General features: G+C 43.6%; 1 protein-coding gene across 6 annotated transcripts in view; it reads left to right on the top strand.

Moving 5' to 3' along the window:
• TSPAN4 (tetraspanin 4) overlaps nt 1-26815 on the top strand; it is a 479366-nt gene that overhangs the window by 381200 nt on the left and 71351 nt on the right. For all 6 annotated transcript variants that reach the window (XM_068398876.1, XM_068398877.1, XM_068398879.1 and 3 more), the window contains one exon: nt 11839-12030. In XM_068398876.1, coding sequence (XP_068254977.1) covers nt 11839-12030 — 192 coding nt within the window. The remainder of the gene's footprint in view (nt 1-11838; nt 12031-26815) is intronic.

Here is a 26815-nt window from a genome sequence, read left to right as displayed (position 1 = left end):
CTAATTTTGCATTTCAACTATACTATCTATATTCACTATGGACGTTTCTATAGCAACCAGCCTTGTGCTATCTACATACCTCTATGGAAGGATTAAACATGCAATTTAAAAATGTTTTTCATTTTATTTTTCTGCAGACTGTGCCTGTTAGTACACGTTTTAAAAACTTTTTGAGTACTATGAAATAGAAGGACCATCTCTGTCATCTTTGTACTCCTTAAGAAACCTGTTTGTTTATCTTTGCTTTTTATATGACCCCTATCATCTTATTATTTCACTACCTTTTATTCTAAACCCATCCAATGCCTCTAGGAGAGAGAAAAGCACTAAAGACACCAAATAATCTGGATTTTATCCAGTACAAGAAATCTGTGGTAAACTGGGGAATTGAGCTGTGGTCTCTGGAGTCATTATTTGATGCTCATTATCCTCTGTTTCTTTCAGCGTCTCACCAAATAGTTTAGGTAAAATTCTCTGTCAACAGTCTTTACAGAAATCAGGTTTTGTGTTGTATAAAAGACCAAACTTTACCATCTTACTTGCTTCTATTGTTTTCAGTATTTAGTGCTATGTAGGTGACAACAGGTGACTAAAATTGCATCTAGAGCTCCAGATCTGGTCTTTTGCCGGTTTATGCTACAAAGACGTTTAAAAAGTTGTGTATTATTTTGCAGATGGGACAGACCAGGGACTCCAGAGCACACCCAGTTTTCTTCCATTTCTGCTTCTTTTTTAAAAGATTTAACTTCATTTGATGGATTCTGATTCCAGACCACACGCATGTGTTCCTCTTTACAACTGTATCAATTTCATTACAGTCATCCCAGGTGGATTTAGAAATTACATTTGAGGAGCAGATGAAAAAGCTTTAACACTTTCAATTTGGCAGCAGTTAAAACTAGAACCTGAAGAGAGACATATTCTTTTCATTGTTGTCGATTCATCCCTTTCCCTCCTCTAACTCATGCATTTGCTCTGTGTTTCAGTGACTTGTCATTAACTCAGTACTTTACTCATAATCCTTAATTTGAATTAGATTTTAGGCAAGTTTCCAATTAGATGCTTGTGACACTAATAATAACCATTTTTTAATATTCTATGATCAAGTTTAATCTTTTTATCAGCAATGCTGCCTTAATAGGTCATCCTCACCTGTTCTATTTCTACAAGTTTTTGCATCCTCAGTGATATGACTTTGCAGTATGGGGCAATTAAGTGCACTACAGAAGTGACTAATTAAAGTCAGTGGCAGTTAAGCACATGCTTTAAATGCTTTGCTGGATAAGGATGCGATTGAGCACACGTTTAAGTGTTTCAATGAATTTTGAGCGCGTGAAAGGAAAACATCACTTTTAGATTGGGTGTATTAACTCATAACCGTTGTAGTTACGTTCTTTTGTAACTGTAGTTGATAGATAACTATGATTTAGAGGAGCAAGTGCGTAGGAGAAAGCTACTCATAAAACAACAGGGATTACTGAATGACTTTTTATTCACTTTTCCATTAGCGGGGTGTCAGCATGATATTCTGTCTTTTGACGTCTTCAATTGTCACCAAATTTACTTTAGTTGATGAGACCACAATTTAGTGGTGAAACGCAACTGAGGAATTTCTTAAGGCTTAAGCTCTTGAGGCTCAATCCTCACCAGGGTAACTGAAAAAGCAGTATTTTATATATTTCTGTTATTGACACTATGAAAATTAATGTCCTTCTTGTGATGTTTCTTTGCCCACATAGAGCTTCAAAGTCCTGTTTGTAGACTGTCTAGGCTTGATAAAAATGCTCTTGGTATTTGTCAGGCTCATGCACTGAGTGGAGTATCCTAAACCAAAGCCTATTTATAGGAGAGAAGTGTCTAAAAGGAAGGAAAGTAACAACATGAGCTATTGAAGTATGTTTCTTCGAACCTGTGACAGGACTACAGTGCAGTTAGAGGGCAGTGAGGATATGAATCCCAGGATGTCATGCTGGCAGGCAGAACATGGGTTAGGATTGTAGCCCTCATCTACCTGTGTATGCGTAACAGTTGCTTGCCTGTCATGCAGGGTATCAAGTTCAGGCCCGTGGAAGATGGCGTGTCATGTCTACTTTGAAATCATGTTGAGCGCTATACACTGCGTTGCACAACTGACATGACAGTGGCTTGTAAAGGAGAGGCAGACAGTGTGTTAATCAATTCATAAGAAAAAGTCTGGTATGACATTCAGGCCAGATCCTTGGCTGTTGTTGATCAGGGTCAGACATGCTGGTTGACACCAGTGGGGAATGTAGGCCTGCAACTCTTGGAGGTGTTTGGCTGCTGCTCATGTACGTAATGGCCCATATTGCCAGATGAGATTTTTGTATTTGAAACTAATTTTTAAGCAAAATGAAAAGAATATGGGATGGTAAGGTCAAACACCTAGTTTCATAGAGCTTTTAATTTTTAACTGCTTATATACAGGGCTGAAGAGATTGGCATTTGAAATGCTTTGTGCTTTACTCAGTTGTGCTCTTTTAAAGCATCTTCCTGTAAGTCATAGAGATATTAGTGAAAGAGTTCAAAAGTGAAATTAAATGACACCAGAACAAACTAAAATTCTGGCTTGAGAGAATTTACTGCTGTGAGTAGATCACAGAATCAACTAGGTTGGAAGAGACCTCTGGGATCATCAAGTCCAACCTTTGACCTAACACCACTGTGTCAGCTAGACCATGGCACTAAGTGCCACATCTAGACTTTTCTTAAACACCTCCAGGGATAGTGACTTCACCACCTCCCTGGGTAGCCCATTCCAATGCCTAATGACCCTTTCTGTGAAGAAATTTTTCCTAATGTCTAACCTGAATCTCTCCTGGCCCAGTCTGAGGCTATGTCCTCTAGTCCTGTCGCTAGTTGCCTGGCAGAAGAGGCTGACCCCCACCCCACTACAACCTCCTTTCAGGTAGTTGTAGAGAGCGATAAGGTCTCCCCTCAGCCTTCTTTTCTCCAGGCTAAACAATCCCAGTTCCCCCAGCCACTTCTCATAGGACATACCCTCTAGACCCTACACCAGCTTTGTTGCCCTTCTCTGGACTGGCTCCAGCACCTCAATGTCTTTCTTGAAGTGAGGGGCCCAGAACTGGACACAGTACTCAAGGTGTGGCCTCACCAGTGCTGAGTACAGGGGGACAGTTACTTCCCTAGTCCTGCTGGCCACACTGTTCCTGATACAAGCCGGGATGTTGTTGGCCTTCTTGGCCACCTGGGCACACTGCTGGCTCATATTCAGCCATCTGTCCACCAATACCCCCAGGTCCTTTTCCACAGGGCCGCTTTCCAACCACTCTTCCTCCAGCCTGTAGTGCTGTATGGGGTTGTTATGGCCAAAGTATAGGACCCAGCACTTGGCCTTGTTGAACTTCATACCATTGCTCTCAGCCCATCTATCTAACCTGTCCAGATCCCTTCGCAGAGCCTTCCTACCCTCAGGCAGATCAACACTCCCACCCAGCTTAGTGTCATCTGTGAATTTACTGAGGGTGCACTTGATACCCTCATCCAGATCATCAATAAAGATGTTAAACAGGACTGGGCCCAGTACTGAGCCCTGGGGGACACCACTAGTGACCGGACGCCAAGTGGATGCAGTACCGTTCACCACCACTCGCTGGGCCCGGACATCCAGCCAGTTCTTAAACCAGCGAAGAGTGCACCTGTCCAAGCCGTGGGCTGCCAGCTTATCCAGGAGAATGCCGTGGGAGATGGTATCAAAGGCTTTGCTGAAGTCCAAGTATACTACATCCACAGCCTTTCCCTCATCCACTAGGTGGGTCACCTGGTCATAAAAAGAGATCAGGTTGGTCAGATGTTCTAAAAGAAGGCATTGAGTCTGGGAGTAGAGCAGCATCTGTTTGTGATGTGCTATTTATGTGGGATAATGTCTGTGTACTGGGTGGAGCTAGCACTTGTTAGGAGTTGAAGACCAGACATGTCTGAGAAGCAACACAACCGAGAGCCTATCTGAATTAGATGAGGAAAGGCTTTCCTGAGTTGTTTTCTTTTACAGAGGTGCTTTGCAGACTGCAGGCTTGAGGTTTGGGCTTTTTTTTCTTCTTTGTTTTTTTCCTCCTTCTGTGCAAACCTATTGAAATCCCAAGTCTCAACAGGCTTTTGAGGTCTATCCCAAGGCTCAATAGATCTGAGACTTTTCTGCCCTTATTTATGCTTCTCTAAAAAGACTTCTTCAGGGGACTGTGCTGACTCAGCTAGCCTGATAATCAAGGTGCTAAAGATGTGTGGATGGAGTATGGGGTGGAAAGGACGTGTTTGCTTTCAGCCAAGCTTTAAAAGGCTGCTTAGTCCCTAGAGTGGGAAATCAGGGAGACTTTTTACAATGATCTAGAGGATACATAAGCCCAGTTCTCATTAATTTTTTGATGCAAATTATGAGGCAGCTCAAGTGCTCTGGAGTGATGACAGCTGAGAATTTGCTGTCAGCTGCCCAAATTCCATGAGCAATACTGAAAACCTGGGCCACGGCTGCAAGAGCAGAAGGCAGCACTACAGAGGAGAAGGAAGCGCATGTGTGCGAAGAGCTGAAGTAGAGGTATCCTTATTCTGCTTCAGAAATGCAGTTAGGTAATTTCATCCTTTTTTTTTAACGTACTATAGCATAAGCACTGTGTTGTTTCTAGTTTAGCTATTGATTGCACCAACACAAGAGTCTGTAACATGTGGGCATAAGTTCTAGGATTTCCCTGCAACTATTCTATATCAAACTGCAAAAAGTCTAGTGGACTGGGTGTGTAGAGGTTAGCAGATCTTACTCCAGATTTGCTAAGGCTGAAAGAGAAGAATCTGGATAGGATCCATATGCCCACTGGAAAAGAAATACAGCTTTTATAGGTCCAATGGATCTGAGGGAGAGAAAGAGGTTTTGAATTTGTTTCTAAATTTGATTAATTTGGTGAACGAACAGATTTCTAAATTTTGGGTTTAAATAAGCTATACTTTCATTGATACAAAACCAGCAGTATGGTATGTAGATAAGGAGAAACAGAGACTTAACTCTTTGATTGTTGTCTGTATCTATAACCCTGTCTCTAAAAATAGGCTGATGCCAAGCAAAGCAAGCAAGCAAAAAAAAATCAAATTCGAACTGTAAGTGAACATTAAAACTAGGGAGGGGAAGAGGGTCAAGTAAGGAGAACATAAAAATGCCCATAATGTTGAAAAAGTTTCATCTAGCTGAGTACTCTGTTTTTGGTCACGATTGCTCAGGGATGCATAGAGAGAATATAAGAAAAAAGGAGAGAGAACACAGGACATTTTTACCAGCTACTCCAGTTAATGGTTTAAGGTCTTCCACTGCAAGGGCTGCATGCAAAATATCATTTTTAATAAATGCTAGGATACCTTGCCCTCCTTTGATTTGTGTAACCCTTTTTTTGAACCTGCTCGTATTTTGACATCCACAAAACTCTGTGGCAATGAATTCCAGAATTTAATTAAATGTTTTGTGAAACAGTACTTGCTTTTATTGGTTTTCAACCTGCAGACCAAATAACCTCTAGCTTTTTTTATCTCATGAAAAATGAATAATGATCCTCTATTCACCTTTCCCATCCCACATCAGCGTTTATGGACTGCTACTTTTCTAGTCTTTTCACTCCCAGGAATGTGGTCCCTACTAACTGATCTTTTTTCAAGTATTTTTTCCTCATTCTTTTAAAATTGTTGCTAAAAGGACAAATCTCAGATCATGGCCATTTTGGATGAGGTTTGCGCATATCCTTCAGTTCCTCAATACGCTAAGGGTAGAAATGTGCTTCAGTTCCCCATTTACTACTCTATTTAACTTTCTAAAATCAGAGGCACAAAGGGATTAAATTTTATACCATCCTTTATTTGTTAAATTTCTGTATACCATCCCATATTTGTTAAATTTCAGACCTCTGACTAGCAAAAGAAATGAAGTTTGTGCTAGACTGAGGTGATACTACTAGTATATGTCACATGAGCTCTGCTAAAGTGTCCATCCATGTGGTGGGACACTATCTGCAAAATCCATTGTCCTGCGTACTGGCAGTCAGTAGTGGTGGTGTGGTGCAGATGGATGTCTACAAGGTCTTCAGTAGTCTAATGGCCATGAACTGCTGGCTTGAAGGTGTTTTCCAGAAGTGGCCGGTGTGTTTGAAGGTGTTTTCCAGAAGTGGCCCCTCGTTCCTCTAGGACAGGCAGCAGCTACACTGACAGGTTGTTTGCATGTGCTTGTATAAAGCACCGCGGTCTCTGCATTAGCCCACGCGCTTCTGCTTTTTCCATGTAAGACTGTTGATTCATTTGATACTGTCAATGTATGTATGTTCCATTTCCAACTCCTCTATGTGTCTAGCTGAAACGAACAGTAATTTAGGTATGACTTACATTACAAGAACATTTGCTGGATAATGTTCACATCACTACTATTAATACTTAGGTGTTGATTTTTCCATTGTATACTCCATAGTTAGAGGGAGAAGCATATTCACACAAGAGTAACTGGATAGCAAATGGCATTGAGAAAGCCCTTCTAGTTTAAATATATGGAGACTGTGGGAGAAAAACCCTCCACGTGAGTTAGTTTAACTACAAAACAACTGATCATACCTTCCACTTGGATTCTGTTATCAGTGTATTTTTTAATATACGAGGAATTTTTTTTGTTTGAAAGAGGAAGTATGTTGGGTAGATCCTAATCAGATACAATATGAGAAGCCTCAATTAGATGCATTTTCCATGTAATAAAACCAATAAGAAACCCACTTAAAGACACCAACACCATTATAATGAACAATGAGGCAATTTCTCCTTCAGTATTTTAAGTGCGTAGTTGTAACTTCAAAATAATTTTCTTCAGCAACATGCTTATATATGGGGCTGTTTGGGATTACTTTGTTTACCATACTGTAAGATCAATTCTAAACGTATGCACTGAAGTCTGAATAATTTATTTTCTAGCCCATTAGAACAATTTGGAGGATCTAATTCTGTAGGCAGCTTTTCTGCCAAGAGAGAGAGTGCACACGTGTCTGTGTATCTCTTGGGGAAGGAGAGACAGACTGAACGTATGCTTTTAGAGTAAGCCACCGGCTTTGCTGCTTGACTCTACTGTATAAATGCCTATGAGCAATTTGTCTTGAGCGGAATAAAGCTCTCCTTCCACAGCCAATTGCAAAGTCCAGGGCTTGCAAAGAACCCACTACTCGTGTCTTTGTATTCAGGATTTTACAACTCAGGCACAGACATACTAAATAGCCTATTCGAGATTTACACTGAGGTCTGTCCTGGAACAGACACTTAACTCAAATCTCCTAAGTCTTAGGGCTATGACTCTATCCCTTCTGGTGTCCCACTGTTTTGGCCTTAGAAAAAAAGATTTTACAAAAAATTGCAACATTTATTGGAAAAAAAATGCTAGAGGAAGACGCATTTTGTTTCAGATTTTGCCATGAGCTGCCTTGCTTGCAAGAGAGTGGATTATCATCAACAATTAGGCAAATAATGTGTTAAACATTTGACAAGGGAATTAAAAAAATGCTGTTGTCAGTATTGTCAGTAGCCTGACATCTTTGAGGGGGATTTGTTGTTTTTTTTTTTTCTTTTTTTTTTTAAAAAACTCAACCCTGCACTCACCACATAGAGTCAATAAAGACTCATGTTTGGCTGCCAATAGATCAGGTTCAAGCTGTAGACTTCTCGCTAATCTTCTTGTTCTAAAATTTTCTCTTTTAGCCACGAGAGCTTCACTGTGGCTAAGTGAAGCCCCCAATTTGTCAAGAGTAGCCCTGTTAATGGTTTTGTTTAATTTCACATCTCTGCAAACCCTGAAAGCTGTCAAAGACTTATCATCTCATCACTCTGCTTCTAAGTATTTGGCACAAACAAGGACTGGGGGTTGGGGATGGGGTAAGGAGACAAAAAGTGGAGGAAAGGGAACATCATAAATAACTCAGTAAAATTATTTGTAACTTAACAGCTCCTTAGATACCAAGACGAATAAATCAAAACAGGCAGTATAGAACCGACTACAACAGTTTTGTCTTCGCTCTGATCCAGAATAAGTAAATGTGATCCCTCTGATCCCTGGATCTTAGACTGGGAATTATGCTGCTGTTCAGTTCAGAATGGGGAGGGAACAAGCTTTTTGAATGTTTGGGAGCAGAAAATATTCTGCTATCATTGGAAAGGCTCCTGTGGCTGTCTTGGTGGGTCTTGGTTCCCTTAAGCATTTCCTCAACCAGGTGCTTGAGTGTTATTATGGTCATTGGACAGAGGCTTACAGATGGGTTTCCCTCCTTGGCATAAAGGGGGCTTTAAAGAGCAGTTTAGACTAGAGTTAAGGGCAGCCTCTATTTCCCAGGGCCTGGTGGGACAGCTTAGCGACTTTACTCAAGGACCATGAGGGGATGTTGTGGTGTGGGAAAAGGAATAGGGCTGAACTAAGGTGGAGCAGCCCTCAGTAGTGCGTGCTGACATTTCCTAAGTGCAGTGCTTTATTAAATACAGTTTGAGCCAGATGATTTAAGGCTCAAAGGATCCCTTTGTGCATTTCAGGATTTGGTTAATCAACCTAAGGAAGAGCTGTGCATTATCTCTTCAAAAATAGGAAGATAATGGGCTGCTAGAGAGCCTGATATAGAGTATCTCTGAATCAAGGGCAATGTAGTGAGATACTCCTGCTGACAAACTGACATGAGATATTCATAGAATCATAGAATGGTTTGGGTTGGAAGGGACCTTAAAGATCATCTAGTTCCAACACCCCGGTCATGGGCAGGGACACCTTCCACTAGACCAGGTTGCTCAAAGCCCCATCCAGCCTGGCCTTGAACACTGCCAGGGAGGGGGCATCCACAACTTCTCTGGGCAACCTGTGCCAGTGCCTCACCACCCTTCACAAAAAAAGAATTTCTTCCCAATACCTAAACTAAATCTACGCTCTTTCAGTTTAAAACCATTATCCCTCATCCCATCCCATTACATGCCCTTGTAAAAAGTCCCTCTCCAGCTTTCTTGTAGGTGCCTGCTTCAGGTACTGGAATGCTGCGATAAGGTCTCCCTGGAGCCTTCTCTTCTCCAGGCTGAATAATCCCAACTCTCTCAGCCTCTCTTCATAGGAGAGGTGCTCCAGTCCTCTGATCATCTTCATGGCTCTCCTCTGGACTTGCTCCAACAGCTCCATGTCCTTCTTATGTTGGGGGCCCCAGAGCTGGATGCAGTACTCCCAGTAGGGTCTCATGAGAGCAGAGCAGAGGGGGAGAATCATCTCCCTTGACCTGCTGGCCATGCTTCCTTTGATGCAGCCCAGGATACGGTAGGCTGATTCAGCCCTGATCTAAATGGGTACAGCCACGGTCACGGCGTTTTGCATGAACTGTCTCCTGGTTTTGTGATGTTTTGTGCCACTGGTGAATTCCCAGTTTCCGCAGACAAGAATGACTTTGGAGGGAAAAGACGCTGAAATCAAATGTCCTAAGGGCAGCAATGTGTCAAGCATTATGCTTTGTACATCATAAAGAATTTAATGGGCGATGGAGGAGCAGGCAAACAGGTTTTGCCTTTACCGAACACAGCAGCGTCTTCGGCAAGACCCACCTCCCATAATACAAATGATATTTGTAGGTGTCGGTATCACTCAAAGCAGTGTAGCAACACAGGGAGTGCAAAAGGTGATGAAATAAGCTGCCTCTTATTGCTGCTGTTGAATTGCTTCAGAACAAAGAACCAAAGATAATAGCTAAATGGATTGCAAGGTGGTGCCTCTGCTGGTGCTGGGCATCTGCCTTCATTAGGCTTAATTGGGCCATATGTGCAGCCTCACTGTGCCTGCGGCTCCGAGGCTGATTTTGAGGCACAAGGTCCACCATGCTGCAGAGGCAGAAGCGTAGTTGTGCTTTCCATCCCATTCCTCAGCCAGTTTAGTGCTATTCCGGACTACATAAGCACTCTGCCCAGTTTCGTTTTAACTTGGATGTCTGCCACAAATCCTTTGATGCTGTCTTGTAGTCCAGTAGACCTTCAAAGTTTTATTCCCGGTTTAGGGAATTTATTCCTTTTTTTTCACATTTTTTTCCTTGGGCCATGTTGATAGCTTTTGTTTATATCCCCTCAGTTACCATAAATGATTTTCTGTGGGTTACCTTCTTTAAGTATTCTTCCCTCTCCTCTCCCCTGGTTATTCTTCATTCATTTTAGACCATGTGAAAGATCATGACCCGTAAGTGGGCATAGAGGGGAGATACTTCCAGTGTATATGGTCAGAGCATGGACTGTCCCTCCACAGTGCTTGTAGAGGGTACTTTGTGAAAGGATGAATATGGTGATATGGGATGCCTGTATATGAAAAGGCTGCTGAATGAGATGGTTTGAGTCCCTGGGTCTGCCTTCTCTCAGTGGAGACACGCAGGTTGATGCAGCTAAGGTACTTTACAATGGGTTATAGTTTGGCTCCTTAGTTCTGAACAAAACAGACTAGTTTGCAACTGAGGTGAGGAGTTCTGCCTTGAGACACAACCACTTTTATTGTCCCTTATTGAGGGGGAATTCAGTGGCATGCGGAGGCAACCTTAGCAATTAATACAAGAAATTGCTTTGGCTTTTGTGTTTCTCTTCTGTATTTCGTTTCTGAGGCTCAGCTCTGCTTCAGGATTAGCTCTTTTTCCTTCCCTGGTTCATAAGCTGCCTTATGTTCATCCACTTTATGCAGACTTTTAATTGATATGCTCCTATGTCTGGCTTACTACTCTATGAACACAATTTCTTTCCTAGCCTTTAATTGATTTGGATAATAAAGTGCCATTATAAAACTCAATAAAAATTGGTTATTTTAAAGGGAGAGCAGGCAAGAAAGAAACCTAAGTGATGGTCTGCTGTGTGACTGTATAATAATGCAAAATCCCCTTTGGTTTAATTCTATTTAATTGCTCAGCTTTACTCAGACTGTTACAATTCTGCAGGCTTTCTCGCAATTATAAGCAGCACGCTTATAAATGTTTGCATTTTTTAAAAGTTCCTTGTGTATATAATAATTGTAAATTTTATGGTTTTGTGGTGGCTGCTGCCTGCACTGGCATCCTCCCTTCTCCTTGCTTACATGCCTGGGGAGCCTGTACTACCACTTCCTAACTTTTCCTAAACCAGCCAAGTCCTCTTCTGAGGACTGAATTACCAAACCAGTGGCCACATTAGGAGTAAACATCTGTTTGATTTTTTTTTTTTAATGTTAGGGGAGGATTCTCCCTCCTTCTCTGGCCCCTTTGTACTCTAAATGTTCTCTTACTCCCAAGGGAGGCTAGACCTTGGACAGGAACTAACCAAGAAGAGGTATGAGGTGTCCTACCAGGGGATGCTCTGGCAAAATTTGTTCATGGCATCAGCCAGGGATGGGAGTCCATGTATTGGGATGGGAATAAAAGGGTGTCGAAAGTGCTTCAGCCATTCTGGGCAGCTCTCTGAGTTACCTAAATAGGATATGGATTTTTTCAATCCCTTTGAGTTCCGAATCTTTGGGAATTTCTCCTTTACTCAGTGTCTGCTTTTTCACTAGAGAGGAAGAGACCTCATATTTGAAGTTGTGTCTTGGATTTAGGAAATCTGGGTCTTTTTCTTGAGTGTTACATCTTACTGATGAGTTCCCCCTCTATACATTTTTTTTTTCTCCTTTGTCTGTTTTCTCTACTGAAAGTACCATAGGGAGAGATCATTTCTTATTAGGTGTGACTGCTGGGTTTACCCCAGCAGAGCCATTCTACCACTGCCATATTTATATGAATTAATATCTGGGGTTTCTTGGATACGATAACTGAGTTTCTTTGTTTCTCTTTATTTTCCCAGTTGGGAGGCTGTGGAATCCTTGGAGTAGGCATCTGGCTGGCTGTTACCCAAGGGAACTTTGCCACCCTCTCCTCTTCTTTCCCGTCCCTGTCAGCTGCCAACCTACTGATCGTCACAGGGACATTTGTCATGATCATTGGCTTCGTGGGCTGCATAGGCGCCATCAAAGAAAACAAGTGCCTCCTGCTGAGTGTGAGTATTAAGCCACTATGCCATTGCAGTGTTTGCTGTCTTAAGGTGCTGGTGCTATTGCAATGCACGTTACAGTGTTCTATATTTCAACAGAAGTTGCCCACTTGACATGGATGAGATGTGAGTCATGTTTGAATCAGTCTTTGATAGCTCTGAGTTGCTGCTAGGTCATTCCTAACCATGCTTTTAACCTGTCCTTGGAGGATGAGACCTGCAAGAAGGGTGATGTGGGTTTCCTCGAACTCTTCAGAGAAGAGGGAGAGGTTTGTGAAGACATCTTTTGCAGCGTACCCTTTAATTATTTTTTACTCAGCTTTGGTAGCTGTCTACTCCAACTGTCTACGCTGGCAGGGCTGATGATCTGAAGTCCTGGGCAGAAAGATCAATGTAGGCAGGAAACATTGTAAAGAGATCAATTTTGGTTTAAATTGGAGATGAAGTCCTTCAGATTTGTCAATGCTGTTTTTGCCAGTCATTAACTCTCAAAAGGCTGAGATATCAGGAAGCAAAGGTGCCAGCACAAGGAGACTGCTGTGAAATCAAAGATTAATAAGGTGCCAGCTGTCTGTGATTTGAGACACATCCCTGGTATATTTTATCAAATGTAATTTGATGCCACTCATAGCTGGACTTTGCGAGTAGTGAGTGCCTGCTGTAGTTGGTGTTAGTGTATATTTTGGGTCCTGTTCAGCTGAAGTGAGGTAATCTTGCTGCTCAAGTCCAGGACTTCACCATGAGGTTTGGCAAACCTCAGAGTGAAGTGAATCAGGGGTTTAGTTTGGTGAGCTGGTGATTCATTTGTAAAAGGCTGTTACTCACTCTGCTTCACATAGGTTTTGCTCGCCTGGGAACTACAGAATGAGCCGAGGCACACAGCCCTCAAGAAAAATTCACCCTGTAAAAATCTTTGAGTGACTGTGACGTTCCAAGCCTCAATAGAGGACTCTTTCCAGAGCTCTGCCTTAACCATTTGTTTCTGCTGATTTTTAACCAGTAGAAGTCAGGACTGGTCAGTCTGGGCTAGTAAAGGCTATTTATGTGGCAGGTAAGTGGTTTGAAACAAAAATGAACAACGTAAATTGAAATTAAGGCAATTTTGTGAGTGGAAATTTACACTGGGAAGGCTGAAGTCAGAATCTGAGGCTGAAAGTCCTTGACAATTTTAACAGTCTTACTTCCTCCACAAAGTGGGTATTTATATCTGGCCAGGCAGATATAATTAGTGGATTACAGCTTCAGTGCCAATGCAGCAGGAGTCCACAGGGTGCTGAGTCTAATGGTATAGCTTATATTTGCAAACTTCGTCACCTATTTTGTGCTTTTTTGATTAAAGTCCTAGCTCAGGTGTGACCCGCAATGAGCAGTGTCTTCTTATGTGTCAGGATCAGGTCAGGATCTGGCAGTCAGTCCTCGGTACTGGAAGAGTTTCAGACCTTTGTCGCGTGTGGTTTGTTGTCCCTCATCATTCCTTTTGGCAAGGGCAAAAGGACTTGATCCTTTTGATCAAGTCCCTTGATCAGCTATCATTGCTGCAGGTGGGGTGAATGTACTCAGCCAGCCCTAGATGGAAATCCTTTTAGGGAGATGCAAATGTTTGCGAGTACTGCTCCTCCTAACACATACTGCACAGTACTCAGAATCTAATGCCCTTCAATGCGTGATGCAAGGATTAATCTAATGCCCTTCAATGCATGATGTAAGGACTGTACTTGATGGATCAAGTAAAGTAATGCAAAGGAATCCAAATTCATTTGGGAACTCTTTGCATAAGAGAATTGGGAAGCTTGATCTGATTTGGTACCAGCATTTCACTCTGTCTGCCTATCCTTACCTTTGCATACCGTAGCTATTCAGTGTGGCCTTTATTTTACTCAATTTTCTTCAAAATTGAGTTATGTTAGAGCTAATTACAGCTACTTTAATTCTGACTAAGCCCAACTATAGAGGGTTGAAATACAGTTTCATTAGTCTACGTTTAATTTACTTTTTGTTTAGTCAGAGTAACTTTCCACAATGTGCATCAGTACTTACTTACCTTCATTAAATACCAGTGAGGTTTTTGAGCTCTTGTGAGTTCTTCTGTTGAGTCTATCTGTTTGGAAGGGAAATGGATGGTGGTAGGAGCTTCTGCTTCTGGATCATGTAGGTTTGTTCTTAGTCTTCCTTTCCTCAAATTGCTGGTTCTATTTGACTAGTGTTTGAAATAGTGCTTTTAAGTTCAGGGCCGAGGCATTTGGTTTTGGCCAGCTCCCATTTTTCTAGGTAACGTAGGTAGCAAAATAAATGCTTGAATGAAAGAACTTGCTGCATATCAAACCAAGGCTGTTTTTAGGGTGTGTGGTTGCTATGCCTCTTCATCCTTTTCTTGTTTCACAGGTGTTCTCAATACTGTGTTCTGCCAAAATGAAAATAACATCTTCCCAAAATATATCTTTTTCTTTGTTAAACATCCCTAAGAATCCCCCATCTCTACTGCTTTTAAAGAGGACGGTTTTGTTGCAGCTGGGATGGGATAGGATTTACCATATAAGTTGCAAAGGGAAAGCTACTAAGCATTGGAAACCTTGTGTGTATATGACACATATTGTGTTTAACAATCACTGCAGGATCAAGTCCTTACACTCCTTTCTGTATCTCCCATGCCACCACTTAACACCTGGCTTTGTTCCTGGTAGTAGCTAAGATGATTGCTTTTTGAACTGAATTCTGTAATTTATGTCTCCAGAAGGTATTACCAGAAATGTGACAACAACTCATGGAATAAGTTGTCTTGCTCTCATGTGTGATGGCACTACCATATCTTCTTGTGCAGCATTTGGTTTAGCTAACTTTTCCTAACTTTTTCTTCCACTTGGAAATAGCAGCTTTGATAGTACACAGACAGAGAAACTGAAGTCAGCCTGCACAGGTGTTTAAGACGGGCTGATGGTGGCTATTTGATTGCATGGGTAGTATATTCTGTTGCACTATTCGCTGGATAATGTATTTGATTCTCTTAATTTGCCCTCAGCTCCTGATATTTGGTGAACCCCAGCACTAGACCAATAAAGAGGCAAGTGCTAAACAAACTTAGGGAACTGGGATTAACAGGAGTTAGACAAGGTCTGCAGGCAGTTGAAACAGTTTTGTGGTGGGCTTAAGTGCAATGAAAAGCTATTAACAGAGTACTAAAATGAAAGCAAGAAGTAAAAGCTAGGATGTTGTGTTCCTTGCATGTTTCAGTAGTCTGTATGCAATAGTCTGATGAAGTGAGGCTTGGAATGGACAAAAAGAAAAGGAAGTGGAATAAACCAAGCTGGAGGAGTACCCAGGGATGCTATCGTGGTGGGATGGCAGATACTCAAGTTATAACCTACATATATGCGATCAAACATTGCTTCAGTGAGCAGAAGATCACTGTGTATCTCTGAGTGAGTAGCAGGTTTCACTGACCTCCCCCTTTCCTCTGCTTGATATGGTGTGTGAGAAAGTCTGGGATTTTAAGTATGACCATAGACAGTAAAAAAAAGATGATAGAATGTCATCTGGTTCTTCAGATGCTCTGCCTGTACTGTATTCCTGTTACCTCCTTGCTCTGAAATCACACCCTTGAGATCTTCTTGAAGACACTTGTGGCATTATAAGCATACAGACCATACGGACATGCCTGGTTTAACCAAGAACAATTTGGACCTCCACTTGCTGTTATCTCCTGTAGTGCACTCTGTCCTAATGATAGGCTGGTGGTAGTCTTTAGACCTGCAAGGACTGGAAAGACAAATTTCCCATGCAACAGGAGCACCTCTTGTTCTGCTTCGTAAAAGCAGAAGAAAGAGGAAAGGATGTGGCAGTTACAAGTTGGGGAAGGACGTAGTTGGGAGGATGTGCTGCTGTTATTGGGCTGTGTGGTTTGGAGGAAGACATTGGAGATATTGCAGGAGGCATGGAGCACTACTGGGATCCTAAAACAGACTGGGAGGGAGCAGGCCAGGAAGAACTACTAGCTCAACCCACCTGCATTGCAGGAGCAGAATTTTATGTGGTGTTAGACACAGCAGGATGTTTGTGTATGGTCTTGCCTTATGAAGGGTTGGCTTCAGACAGCCAACCGTATCCTGGACTGCATCAGAAGAAGCGTGACCAGCAGGTCGAGGGAAGTGATTCTCCCCCTCTACTCCGCTCTCATGAGACCCCACCTGGAGTACTGCGTCCAGCTCTGGGGCTCCCAACATAAGAAAGACATGGGCCTGTTGGAGCGAGTCCAGAGGAAGGCCATGAAGATGATCAGAGGACTGGAGCACCTCTCCTATGAAGAGAGGCTGAGAGAGTTGGGGTTGTTCAGCCTGGAGAAGAGAAGGCTCCAGGGAGACCTTAATTGCAGTGTTCCTAAAGCAGGCACCTACAGGAAAGCTGGAGAAGGACTTTTTACAAGGGCCTGTAGTGATAGGTTGAGGGGGAATGGTTTTAAGCTGAAAGAGCGTAGATTTAGTTTAGGTATTGGGAAGAAATTCTTTTTTTGTGAAGGGTGGTGAGACACTGGCACAGGTTGCCCAGAGAAGTTGTGGATGCCCCCTCCCTGGCAATGTTCAAGGCCAGGCTGGATGGGGCTTTGAGCAACCTGGTCTAGTGGAAGGTGTCCCTGCCCATGACCAGGGTGTTGGAACTAGATGATCTTTAAGGTTCCTTCCAACCCAAACCATTCTGTGATTCCGTGAATAGTGCTACTGTTTGATGTGGTAAGGGGTGAAATTTCCTAAGGAGTCTGCTTGAGTGAATGAGAAATGATCAGTATCAAAGAGACATTTCAATCTATTTGTATTTCATACACTAGGCTGCAGAGCAGATGGGACTCTAATCCTGTATCTTTGCGTTCTCCATGTATGACATTTGTATTGGGTTGTCAGAGAAAACCTATAAGCTTTTTGGTATTAGGCTGCTGTGATGTTAGGTGTAAATGATAATAATTGCTTACCTCTGGCATTTGACAATGACTTTTGAAAGAAAGGAGGACGGACAAAGTGTTTTAAGTAGCAGAGGACAGATGGAGCAAGGAGCTCAAAAGCAGAAGTAAAGTTTCATTTATAAATGAGATTTTTGCCTAGCTGTGTGCAGTAGTCAAGAATGATCCGCATTAACTCTCTGAATGGAGTGTTTAGATAGCCTAAAGCTTCACAATTTTACTCCCTTGAAAGGACTTACCTGTGTCTACCAACTAAGGAGCTGGCAGATATTCTTTACTCAGTGGCAATGTATAGCCAGGACAATGCCTCATTGATCTGTTAAGAAACAGGCCCATTCCTATTCCTCTTCATTCAGAGGAATAGAGAAATATGAAAATCTAAAATATAGCGTGGAAAAAAATTGATAGGAAACCTCAACCATCCTGTGCGTTCTGCAAAAATACGCATATGGAGTGAGTTGTGCAGCTGTCATTCCAAGATCTTGGTGAACAAAGAATGGATATTTGCAATGACTCTTATTTCCTCCACCTACAACGTGAAAGAATATAAACATTTCCATCATTAGATTTCCCGAGGGAAATCAGAGCAACTAATGTTTCTTGAAGTAAGTATACAACCTGGTTTATATAATCTTGCATCTGAATGTAGATGCAAATTGATGAGTGAAGCAGGCAAACAATGCTTTCTTGCTTCAGTAAGATTCCTTTGACATTTCAGCTATTCTGGTGGCTCAAGACTGTGTAACAGAGGTCCCTCTGCTACAAGCTCAGCTGTAATTAGAAAATGGTAGCTTTGTTCTGATGGGTTGGGTCACTGTCCTGAACAGTTGACAGAGGTAATAAGCTAAGAGTCTGACTTCAGAAAGTTAGTTTATGGACTTCCATTGATTTTTTTCACAGGTATTTGATCCTGCATTGCAGGATTGTCCTGATTTGGACTAGGACGGAACCAATTTTCCTTTCAGTGATTTTTCCTTTCAGTTAAGGTTCTTCTAAGTAACTGCACTTTCTGCAGCTAACTGCGTGTTTTTCAGACAGTGTCCGCTTATGGAATTGATAACGCTTGAAGTTTACAGTTATTATAAGGTAACGGTATGAATGGTATGCAGAAAGGCTCTTGCTTATATTTATTCCTGTAGAAGCCAAGGTCACTGCTAATTTTCTTATGGTCCACAAGTGAAAGGCCATAAAAGAGCGGGGAGGAGCAGACAGGACAGGTGACCCAAAATTGACTAGCGAAGTATTCCATCCTGTACACATCATTCTCAGTTTAAAGCTGAGGGATTGCAAAGGTCGCTCTCTCTTCTTCTATGGCCGGTGTTCAAAGAGGACTCTGTCCGTTTTTCTCCTACCTTCGATCCTAGTCCATGCATTCCTGGTCCCTTTTTTCCCTGTCTTTGATCCCAATCCATGCATTCCTGAATCCAGGAGGTTCCTGGAATGCGTGAATGATAACTTCCTTCTCCAAGAGATAGAGGAGCCAATGAGGAGAGGTGCCATGCTGGACCTTGTTCTCACCAACAAGGAGGGGCTGGTGGGGGACGTGAAGCTCAAGGGCAGCCTTGACTGCAGCGACCATAATATGGTGGAGTTCAAGATCCATAGGGCAGCAAGGAGGGCGCACAGCAAGCTCACCACCCTGGACATCAGGAGAGCAGACTTTGGCCTCTTCAGGGACCTGCTTGTGAGAGTCCCTTGGGATAAAGCCCTGGAGGGAAGAGGGGCCCAAGAAAGCTGGTTAGTATTCGAGGACCACCTCCTCCAGGCTCAGGAGCGATGCATCCCAACAAAGAGGAAGGCAGGCAAAAACACCAGGAGGCCTGTGTGGATTAACAAGGAGCTCGTGGATAAACTCAGACACAAAAAGGAAGCCTACAGAGGGTGGAAGCAAGGGCAGGTAGCCTGGGAGGAATACAGGGAAATTGTCCCAGCAGCCAGGGACCAGATTAGGAAAACTAAAGACCTGATAAAATTCAATCTGGCCAGGGATGTCAAGGGCAACAAGAAAAGCTTCTGTGGGTACATCAGTGATAAAAGGAAGACTAGGGAAAATGTGGGCCCTCTCCGGAAGGAAACGGGAGACCTGGTTACCTGGGATATGGAGAAGGCTGAGGTACTCAATTACTTTTTTGCCTCAGTCTTCACCAGCAAGTGCTCTAGCCAATTCGCCCAAGTCACAGAAGGCAGAGGCAGGGACTGGGAGAATGAAGAACAGCCCACTGTAGAAGAAGTTCAGGTTCGAGACCATCTAAGGAACCTGAAAGTGCACAAGTCCGTGGGACCTGATGAGGTGCATCTGTGGGTTCTGAGGGAACTGGCTGATGAAGTTGCTAAGCCACTATCAGTGATCTTTAAGAAGTCGTGGCAGTCTGGTGAACTTCCCACTGACTGGAAAAGGGGAAATATAACCCCCATTTTCAAGAAGGGAAAAAAGGAAGACCCATGGAACTACAGGCCAGTCAGTCTCACCTCTGTGCCTGGCAAGATCGTGGAGCAGATCCTCCTGGAAACTATACTGAGGCCCATGGAAATCAAGGAGGTGATTGGTGACGGCCAACATGGCTTCACGAAGGGCAAATCGTGCCTGACAAATTTGGTGGCCTTCTGTGACGCAGTGACAGAGCTGGTGGATAAGGGAAGAGCGACTGATATCATCTACCTGGACTTGTGCAAAGCATTTGACACTGTCCGGCATGACATCCTTGTCTCTAAATTGGAGAGACATGGACTTGATGGATGGACCACTCGGTGGATAAGGAATTGGCTGTGTGGTCGCACTCAAAAGAGTTGCGGTCAACGGCTCGATGTCCAAGTGGACACCAATGATGAGTGGTGTTCCTCAGGGGTCGGTATTGGGACTGGTGCTGTTCAACATCTTTGTCAGCGACGTGGACAGTGGGATTGAGTGCACCCTCAGCAAGTTTGCCAACAACACCAAGCTATGTGGTGTGGTTGACATGTTGGAGGGAAGGGATGCCATCCAGAGGGACCTTGACAGGCTTGAGAAGTGGGCCCATGTGAACTACATGAAGTTCAACAAGGCCAAGGGCAAGGTCCTGCATGTGGGTTGGGGCAATCCAAAGCACAAATACAGGCTGGGCAGAGAATGGATTGAGATCAGCCGTGACGAGAAGGACTTGGGGGTGATGGTTGAGGAGAAGCTCAACATGAGCCGGCAACGTGCTCTTGCAGCCCAGAAGGCCAACCGTATCCTGGGCTGCATCAAAAGCAGCATGGCCAGCAGGTCGAGGGACGTGATTCTGCCCCTCTCCTCTGCTCTCGTGAGACCCCACCTGGAGTACTACTTCCTGCTTTGGGGCCCCAATATAAGAAGGACATGGGCCTGTTGGAACAAGTCCAGAGGAAGGCCATGAAGATGATCAGAGGGCTGGAGCACCTCTCCTATGAAGAGAGGCTGAGAGAGTTGGGGTTGTTCAGCCTGGAGAAGAGAAGGCTCCAGGGAGACCTTAATTGCAGTGTTCCTAAAGCAGGCACCTACAGGAAAGCTGGAGAAGGACTTTTTACAAGGGCCTGTAGTGATAGGTTGAGGGGGAATGGTTTTAAGCTGAAAGAGCGTAGATTTAGTTTAGGTATTGGGAAGAAATTCTTTTTTTGTGAAGGGTGGTGAGACACTGGCACAGGTTGCCCAGAGAAGTTGTGGATGCCCCCTCCCTGGCAATGTTCAAGGCCAGGCTGGATGGGGCTTTGAGCAACCTGGTCTAGTGGAAGGTGTCCCTGCCCATGACCAGGGTGTTGGAACTAGATGATCTTTAAGGTTCCTTCCAACCCAAACCATTCTGTGATTCCGTGAATAGTGCTACTGTTTGATGTGGTAAGGGGTGAAATTTCCTAAGGAGTCTGCTTGAGTGAATGAGAAATGATCAGTATCAAAGAGACATTTCAATCTATTTGTATTTCATACACTAGGCTGCAGAGCAGATGGGACTCTAATCCTGTATCTTTGCGTTCTCCATGTATGACATTTGTATTGGGTTGTCAGAGAAAACCTATAAGCTTTTTGGTATTAGGCTGCTGTGATGTTAGGTGTAAATGATAATAATTGCTTACCTCTGGCATTTGACAATGACTTTTGAAAGAAAGGAGGACGGACAAAGTGTTTTAAGTAGCAGAGGACAGATGGAGCAAGGAGCTCAAAAGCAGAAGTAAAGTTTCATTTATAAATGAGATTTTTGCCTAGCTGTGTGCAGTAGTCAAGAATGATCCGCATTAACTCTCTGAATGGAGTGTTTAGATAGCCTAAAGCTTCACAATTTTACTCCCTTGAAAGGACTTACCTGTGTCTACCAACTAAGGAGCTGGCAGATATTCTTTACTCAGTGGCAATGTATAGCCAGGACAATGCCTCATTGATCTGTTAAGAAACAGGCCCATTCCTATTCCTCTTCATTCAGAGGAATAGAGAAATATGAAAATCTAAAATATAGCGTGGAAAAAAAATTGATAGGAAACCTCAACCATCCTGTGCGTTCTGCAAAAATACGCATATGGAGTGAGTTGTGCAGCTGTCATTCCAAGATCTTGGTGAACAAAGAATGGATATTTGCAATGACTCTTATTTCCTCCACCTACAACGTGAAAGAATATAAACATTTCCATCATTAGATTTCCCGAGGGAAATCAGAGCAACTAATGTTTCTTGAAGTAAGTATACAACCTGGTTTATATAATCTTGCATCTGAATGTAGATGCAAATTGATGAGTGAAGCAGGCAAACAATGCTTTCTTGCTTCAGTAAGATTCCTTTGACATTTCAGCTATTCTGGTGGCTCAAGACTGTGTAACAGAGGTCCCTCTGCTACAAGCTCAGCTGTAATTAGAAAATGGTAGCTTTGTTCTGATGGGTTGGGTCACTGTCCTGAACAGTTGACAGAGGTAATAAGCTAAGAGTCTGACTTCAGAAAGTTAGTTTATGGACTTCCATTGATTTTTTTCACAGGTATTTGATCCTGCATTGCAGGATTGTCCTGATTTGGACTAGGACGGAACCAATTTTCCTTTCAGTGATTTTTCCTTTCAGTTAAGGTTCTTCTAAGTAACTGCACTTTCTGCAGCTAACTGCGTGTTTTTCAGACAGTGTCCGCTTATGGAATTGATAACGCTTGAAGTTTACAGTTATTATAAGGTAACGGTATGAATGGTATGCAGAAAGGCTCTTGCTTATATTTATTCCTGTAGAAGCCAAGGTCACTGCTAATTTTCTTATGGTCCACAAGTGAAAGGCCATAAAAGAGCGGGGAGGAGCAGACAGGACAGGTGACCCAAAATTGACTAGCGAAGTATTCCATCCTGTACACATCATTCTCAGTTTAAAGCTGAGGGATTGCAAAGGTCGCTCTCTCTTCTTCTATGGCCGGTGTTCAAAGAGGACTCTGTCCGTTTTTCTCCTACCTTCGATCCTAGTCCATGCATTCCTGGTCCCTTTTTTCCCTGTCTTTGATCCCAATCCATGCATTCCTGAATCCAGGAGGTTCCTGGAATGCGTGAATGATAACTTCCTTCTCCAAGAGATAGAGGAGCCAATGAGGAGAGGTGCCATGCTGGACCTTGTTCTCACCAACAAGGAGGGGCTGGTGGGGGACGTGAAGCTCAAGGGCAGCCTTGACTGCAGCGACCATAATATGGTGGAGTTCAAGATCCATAGGGCAGCAAGGAGGGCGCACAGCAAGCTCACCACCCTGGACATCAGGAGAGCAGACTTTGGCCTCTTCAGGGACCTGCTTGTGAGAGTCCCTTGGGATAAAGCCCTGGAGGGAAGAGGGGCCCAAGAAAGCTGGTTAGTATTCGAGGACCACCTCCTCCAGGCTCAGGAGCGATGCATCCCAACAAAGAGGAAGGCAGGCAAAAACACCAGGAGGCCTGTGTGGATTAACAAGGAGCTCGTGGATAAACTCAGACACAAAAAGGAAGCCTACAGAGGGTGGAAGCAAGGGCAGGTAGCCTGGGAGGAATACAGGGAAATTGTCCCAGCAGCCAGGGACCAGATTAGGAAAACTAAAGACCTGATAAAATTCAATCTGGCCAGGGATGTCAAGGGCAACAAGAAAAGCTTCTGTGGGTACATCAGTGATAAAAGGAAGACTAGGGAAAATGTGGGCCCTCTCCGGAAGGAAACGGGAGACCTGGTTACCTGGGATATGGAGAAGGCTGAGGTACTCAATTACTTTTTTGCCTCAGTCTTCACCAGCAAGTGCTCTAGCCAATTCGCCCAAGTCACAGAAGGCAGAGGCAGGGACTGGGAGAATGAAGAACAGCCCACTGTAGAAGAAGTTCAGGTTCGAGACCATCTAAGGAACCTGAAAGTGCACAAGTCCGTGGGACCTGATGAGGTGCATCTGTGGGTTCTGAGGGAACTGGCTGATGAAGTTGCTAAGCCACTATCAGTGATCTTTAAGAAGTCGTGGCAGTCTGGTGAACTTCCCACTGACTGGAAAAGGGGAAATATAACCCCCATTTTCAAGAAGGGAAAAAAGGAAGACCCATGGAACTACAGGCCAGTCAGTCTCACCTCTGTGCCTGGCAAGATCGTGGAGCAGATCCTCCTGGAAACTATACTGAGGCCCATGGAAATCAAGGAGGTGATTGGTGACGGCCAACATGGCTTCACGAAGGGCAAATCGTGCCTGACAAATTTGGTGGCCTTCTGTGACGCAGTGACAGAGCTGGTGGATAAGGGAAGAGCGACTGATATCATCTACCTGGACTTGTGCAAAGCATTTGACACTGTCCGGCATGACATCCTTGTCTCTAAATTGGAGAGACATGGACTTGATGGATGGACCACTCGGTGGATAAGGAATTGGCTGTGTGGTCGCACTCAAAAGAGTTGCGGTCAACGGCTCGATGTCCAAGTGGACACCAATGATGAGTGGTGTTCCTCAGGGGTCGGTATTGGGACTGGTGCTGTTCAACATCTTTGTCAGCGACGTGGACAGTGGGATTGAGTGCACCCTCAGCAAGTTTGCCAACAACACCAAGCTATGTGGTGTGGTTGACATGTTGGAGGGAAGGGATGCCATCCAGAGGGACCTTGACAGGCTTGAGAAGTGGGCCCATGTGAACTACATGAAGTTCAACAAGGCCAAGGGCAAGGTCCTGCATGTGGGTTGGGGCAATCCAAAGCACAAATACAGGCTGGGCAGAGAATGGATTGAGATCAGCCGTGACGAGAAGGACTTGGGGGTGATGGTTGAGGAGAAGCTCAACATGAGCCGGCAACGTGCTCTTGCAGCCCAGAAGGCCAACCGTATCCTGGGCTGCATCAAAAGCAGCATGGCCAGCAGGTCGAGGGACGTGATTCTGCCCCTCTCCTCTGCTCTCGTGAGACCCCACCTGGAGTACTACTTCCTGCTTTGGGGCCCCAATATAAGAAGGACATGGGCCTGTTGGAACAAGTCCAGAGGAAGGCCATGAAGATGATCAGAGGGCTGGAGCACCTCTCCTATGAAGAGAGGCTGAGAGAGTTGGGGCTGTTCAGCCTGGAGAAGAGAAGGCTCCGGGGAGACCTTCTATCAGCCTTCCAGTACCTGAAGGGGGCCTACAGGAAAGCGGGAGAGGGGCTTTTTACAAGGGCAAGTAGTGATAGGATGAGGGGGAATGGTTTTAAACTGAAAGAGGGTAGATTTAGATTAGATATTAGGAAGAAATTCTTTACTGTGAGGGTGGTGAGACCCTGGAACAGGTTGCCCAGAGAAGTCGTGGCTGCCCCCTCCCTGGCAGTGTTTAAGGCCAGGCTGGATGGGGCTTTGAGCAACCTGGTCTAGTGGAAAGGTGCCCCTGCCCATGACCGGGGTGTTGGAACTAGATGATCTTTAAGGTCCCTTCGAACCCAAACCATTCTATGATTCTATGAATCCAGTTCTCATCTGTCACTGAGTCCAGTCCAGGACTTCCCAGAGCCTGCCCTGCAGTTCAGTGGTGACATGATCATCACTGGGGGAGCTCAATGTTGTTTTTTTATATATTTGTATATATTTAATTATTTCCATCATTATTATTATACTCTTTTTCATTGTTATTGTTTATTAAAACTGTTTTCACTTCTCAGCCCTTAAATCTCTCTCCCTTGTGTCTTTTCCTTCCTCTTCTGGGGGAAGGAAAGGTTAATAGAGAGCATCTGCCATCGGTTTAAAAGCCATCCCAGCTTTAAACCTTGACAAGGATCATCTAGCTGTACTGCAAATCTCTATATGCTATCTTGAAACAAAATTAGGAATCTATTTTTGCTTCCTTTCCGTTTGCAAATGTATTATAGTTCTGATGTCCATCAGAGCTATTAGCCATATCCATCATCTTCAAATTTTAGCAGAAAGTTTAGCTTGAGTGCTCTTAACCCCATTGCAATGCATGTGCTTTTCAGCTGAGGGCTGGTCCTTGCAGAAGATGAGGCATCAGCTTGCTGTACCACTCTAGCACGATCAGTTATGATGACTTGATCATAGTACTGACTTTAGGCAGGTGCTGTATGTACATGTACACATGCCATTGCTCTATACTAAAGAAATTTATGCTTAAGTACTTTTTTCTCTGTCGTGCTCAAATGTTGGCCTAGCTGATCCTTAAGCATCTGTGTAGACATTGCCTTTTAGGTTAATCGCTTAAGATCTATGTTTGAGGACCTAAATTGCCTGAATTCTCTGCCTTTCATACATGTTTAGCAGAGATCTATATTTGTATGCTTGCACTGAAAAGGTCATTATACCATGGCTAGTCCAGGTTAAAAATCTCAGCTCTAGACATTAAATGATGATGGATTATGTTATTTATTATCTGTGTTATAGTATCCCCTGCAGGCAGCGCATGAGATCCGGATGCTCGTTCTGTATAAAACTCCTGGTAAGAGGAGGTCTCTGACCAGTAGAGCTTACCATCTAAATAGATAAGACAAATGGAAAGTATTATTATCCTCATTAGACAGATGGGGAGCTGCAGCAAAGTGAAACTAAGTGCCTTGCGTAGGTTGCACTGCAAGACTGCGGGAGAGCTGTGAAGCAAACCCAAATTGTCTAAACCTCAACTCAGCGCCTTTGTCATCTTTCTCAGATTACAGCAGAACATGTCTAGCTGTCCTGTGTGCTACAATGACCTCTAAGAAGTATTTAGTCCATGTTTCCATAATAGTATTGACAATTTTGATTTCTTTCATCATATGTATTATGTCCAAATGATAAATAAACATCCCAAAGCAAAGTTAGCTCTAAATTTTTGTTTTGTGGAAAGTGCCTAATTGGCACAATTAGCTGATTTCTGTGAGCTCCACTGCAGACTGTCTCAGCCAAGTCAATCAGCCTAATTGCAACGATACCTTCAGTTAAATGGGAAACAGGAAATGCAGAGAAGCTGACAGAAAGGGCATGTGAACGTGGTCTAATGCAAATTTTTTTGCAAATAGGAACTTACTTTTGTTCCAGGGAATCATAGTCACTGATAAAAACCAGTATCAGGCCCTTTGTGAAGGAAGGATTTTTATGTCTATTTGGTTGTTAGAGCATACATGTATAGATACCATGTTTCCAGACACTTATAACTTAAATAATAACCCATGTCCTGGAAGGAGATAAGATCCATTGGCAGTTCTTTATTTCACCCTCTGATTTTGTGGCGCTTTTTGTTTTCCTCCAATGATTTGGTACGAATAACACGTTCTGCTCCTGGTTGGGATGTGCAACATGGCCAATAATCCAATCAAAAGAGGTAGAGGATGAGCCTAAAAAGGCCGTAAGTTGACGCAGAGAATTCTTTACCATGTATTGCCCATACAGGAATATACTAGAAAGGGGAAAGGGCTTGAAGTAGACAAAAGGCTGATTCCTCTCTGATTACCCAAAG

Source organism: Nyctibius grandis, chromosome 4 (assembly GCF_013368605.1).
Source record: "Nyctibius grandis isolate bNycGra1 chromosome 4, bNycGra1.pri, whole genome shotgun sequence".
Lineage (NCBI taxonomy): Eukaryota > Metazoa > Chordata > Aves > Nyctibiiformes > Nyctibiidae > Nyctibius > Nyctibius grandis.
Note: the sequence above shows the minus strand (reverse complement) of the source record. Positions and strands in the feature narration are given on the sequence as shown.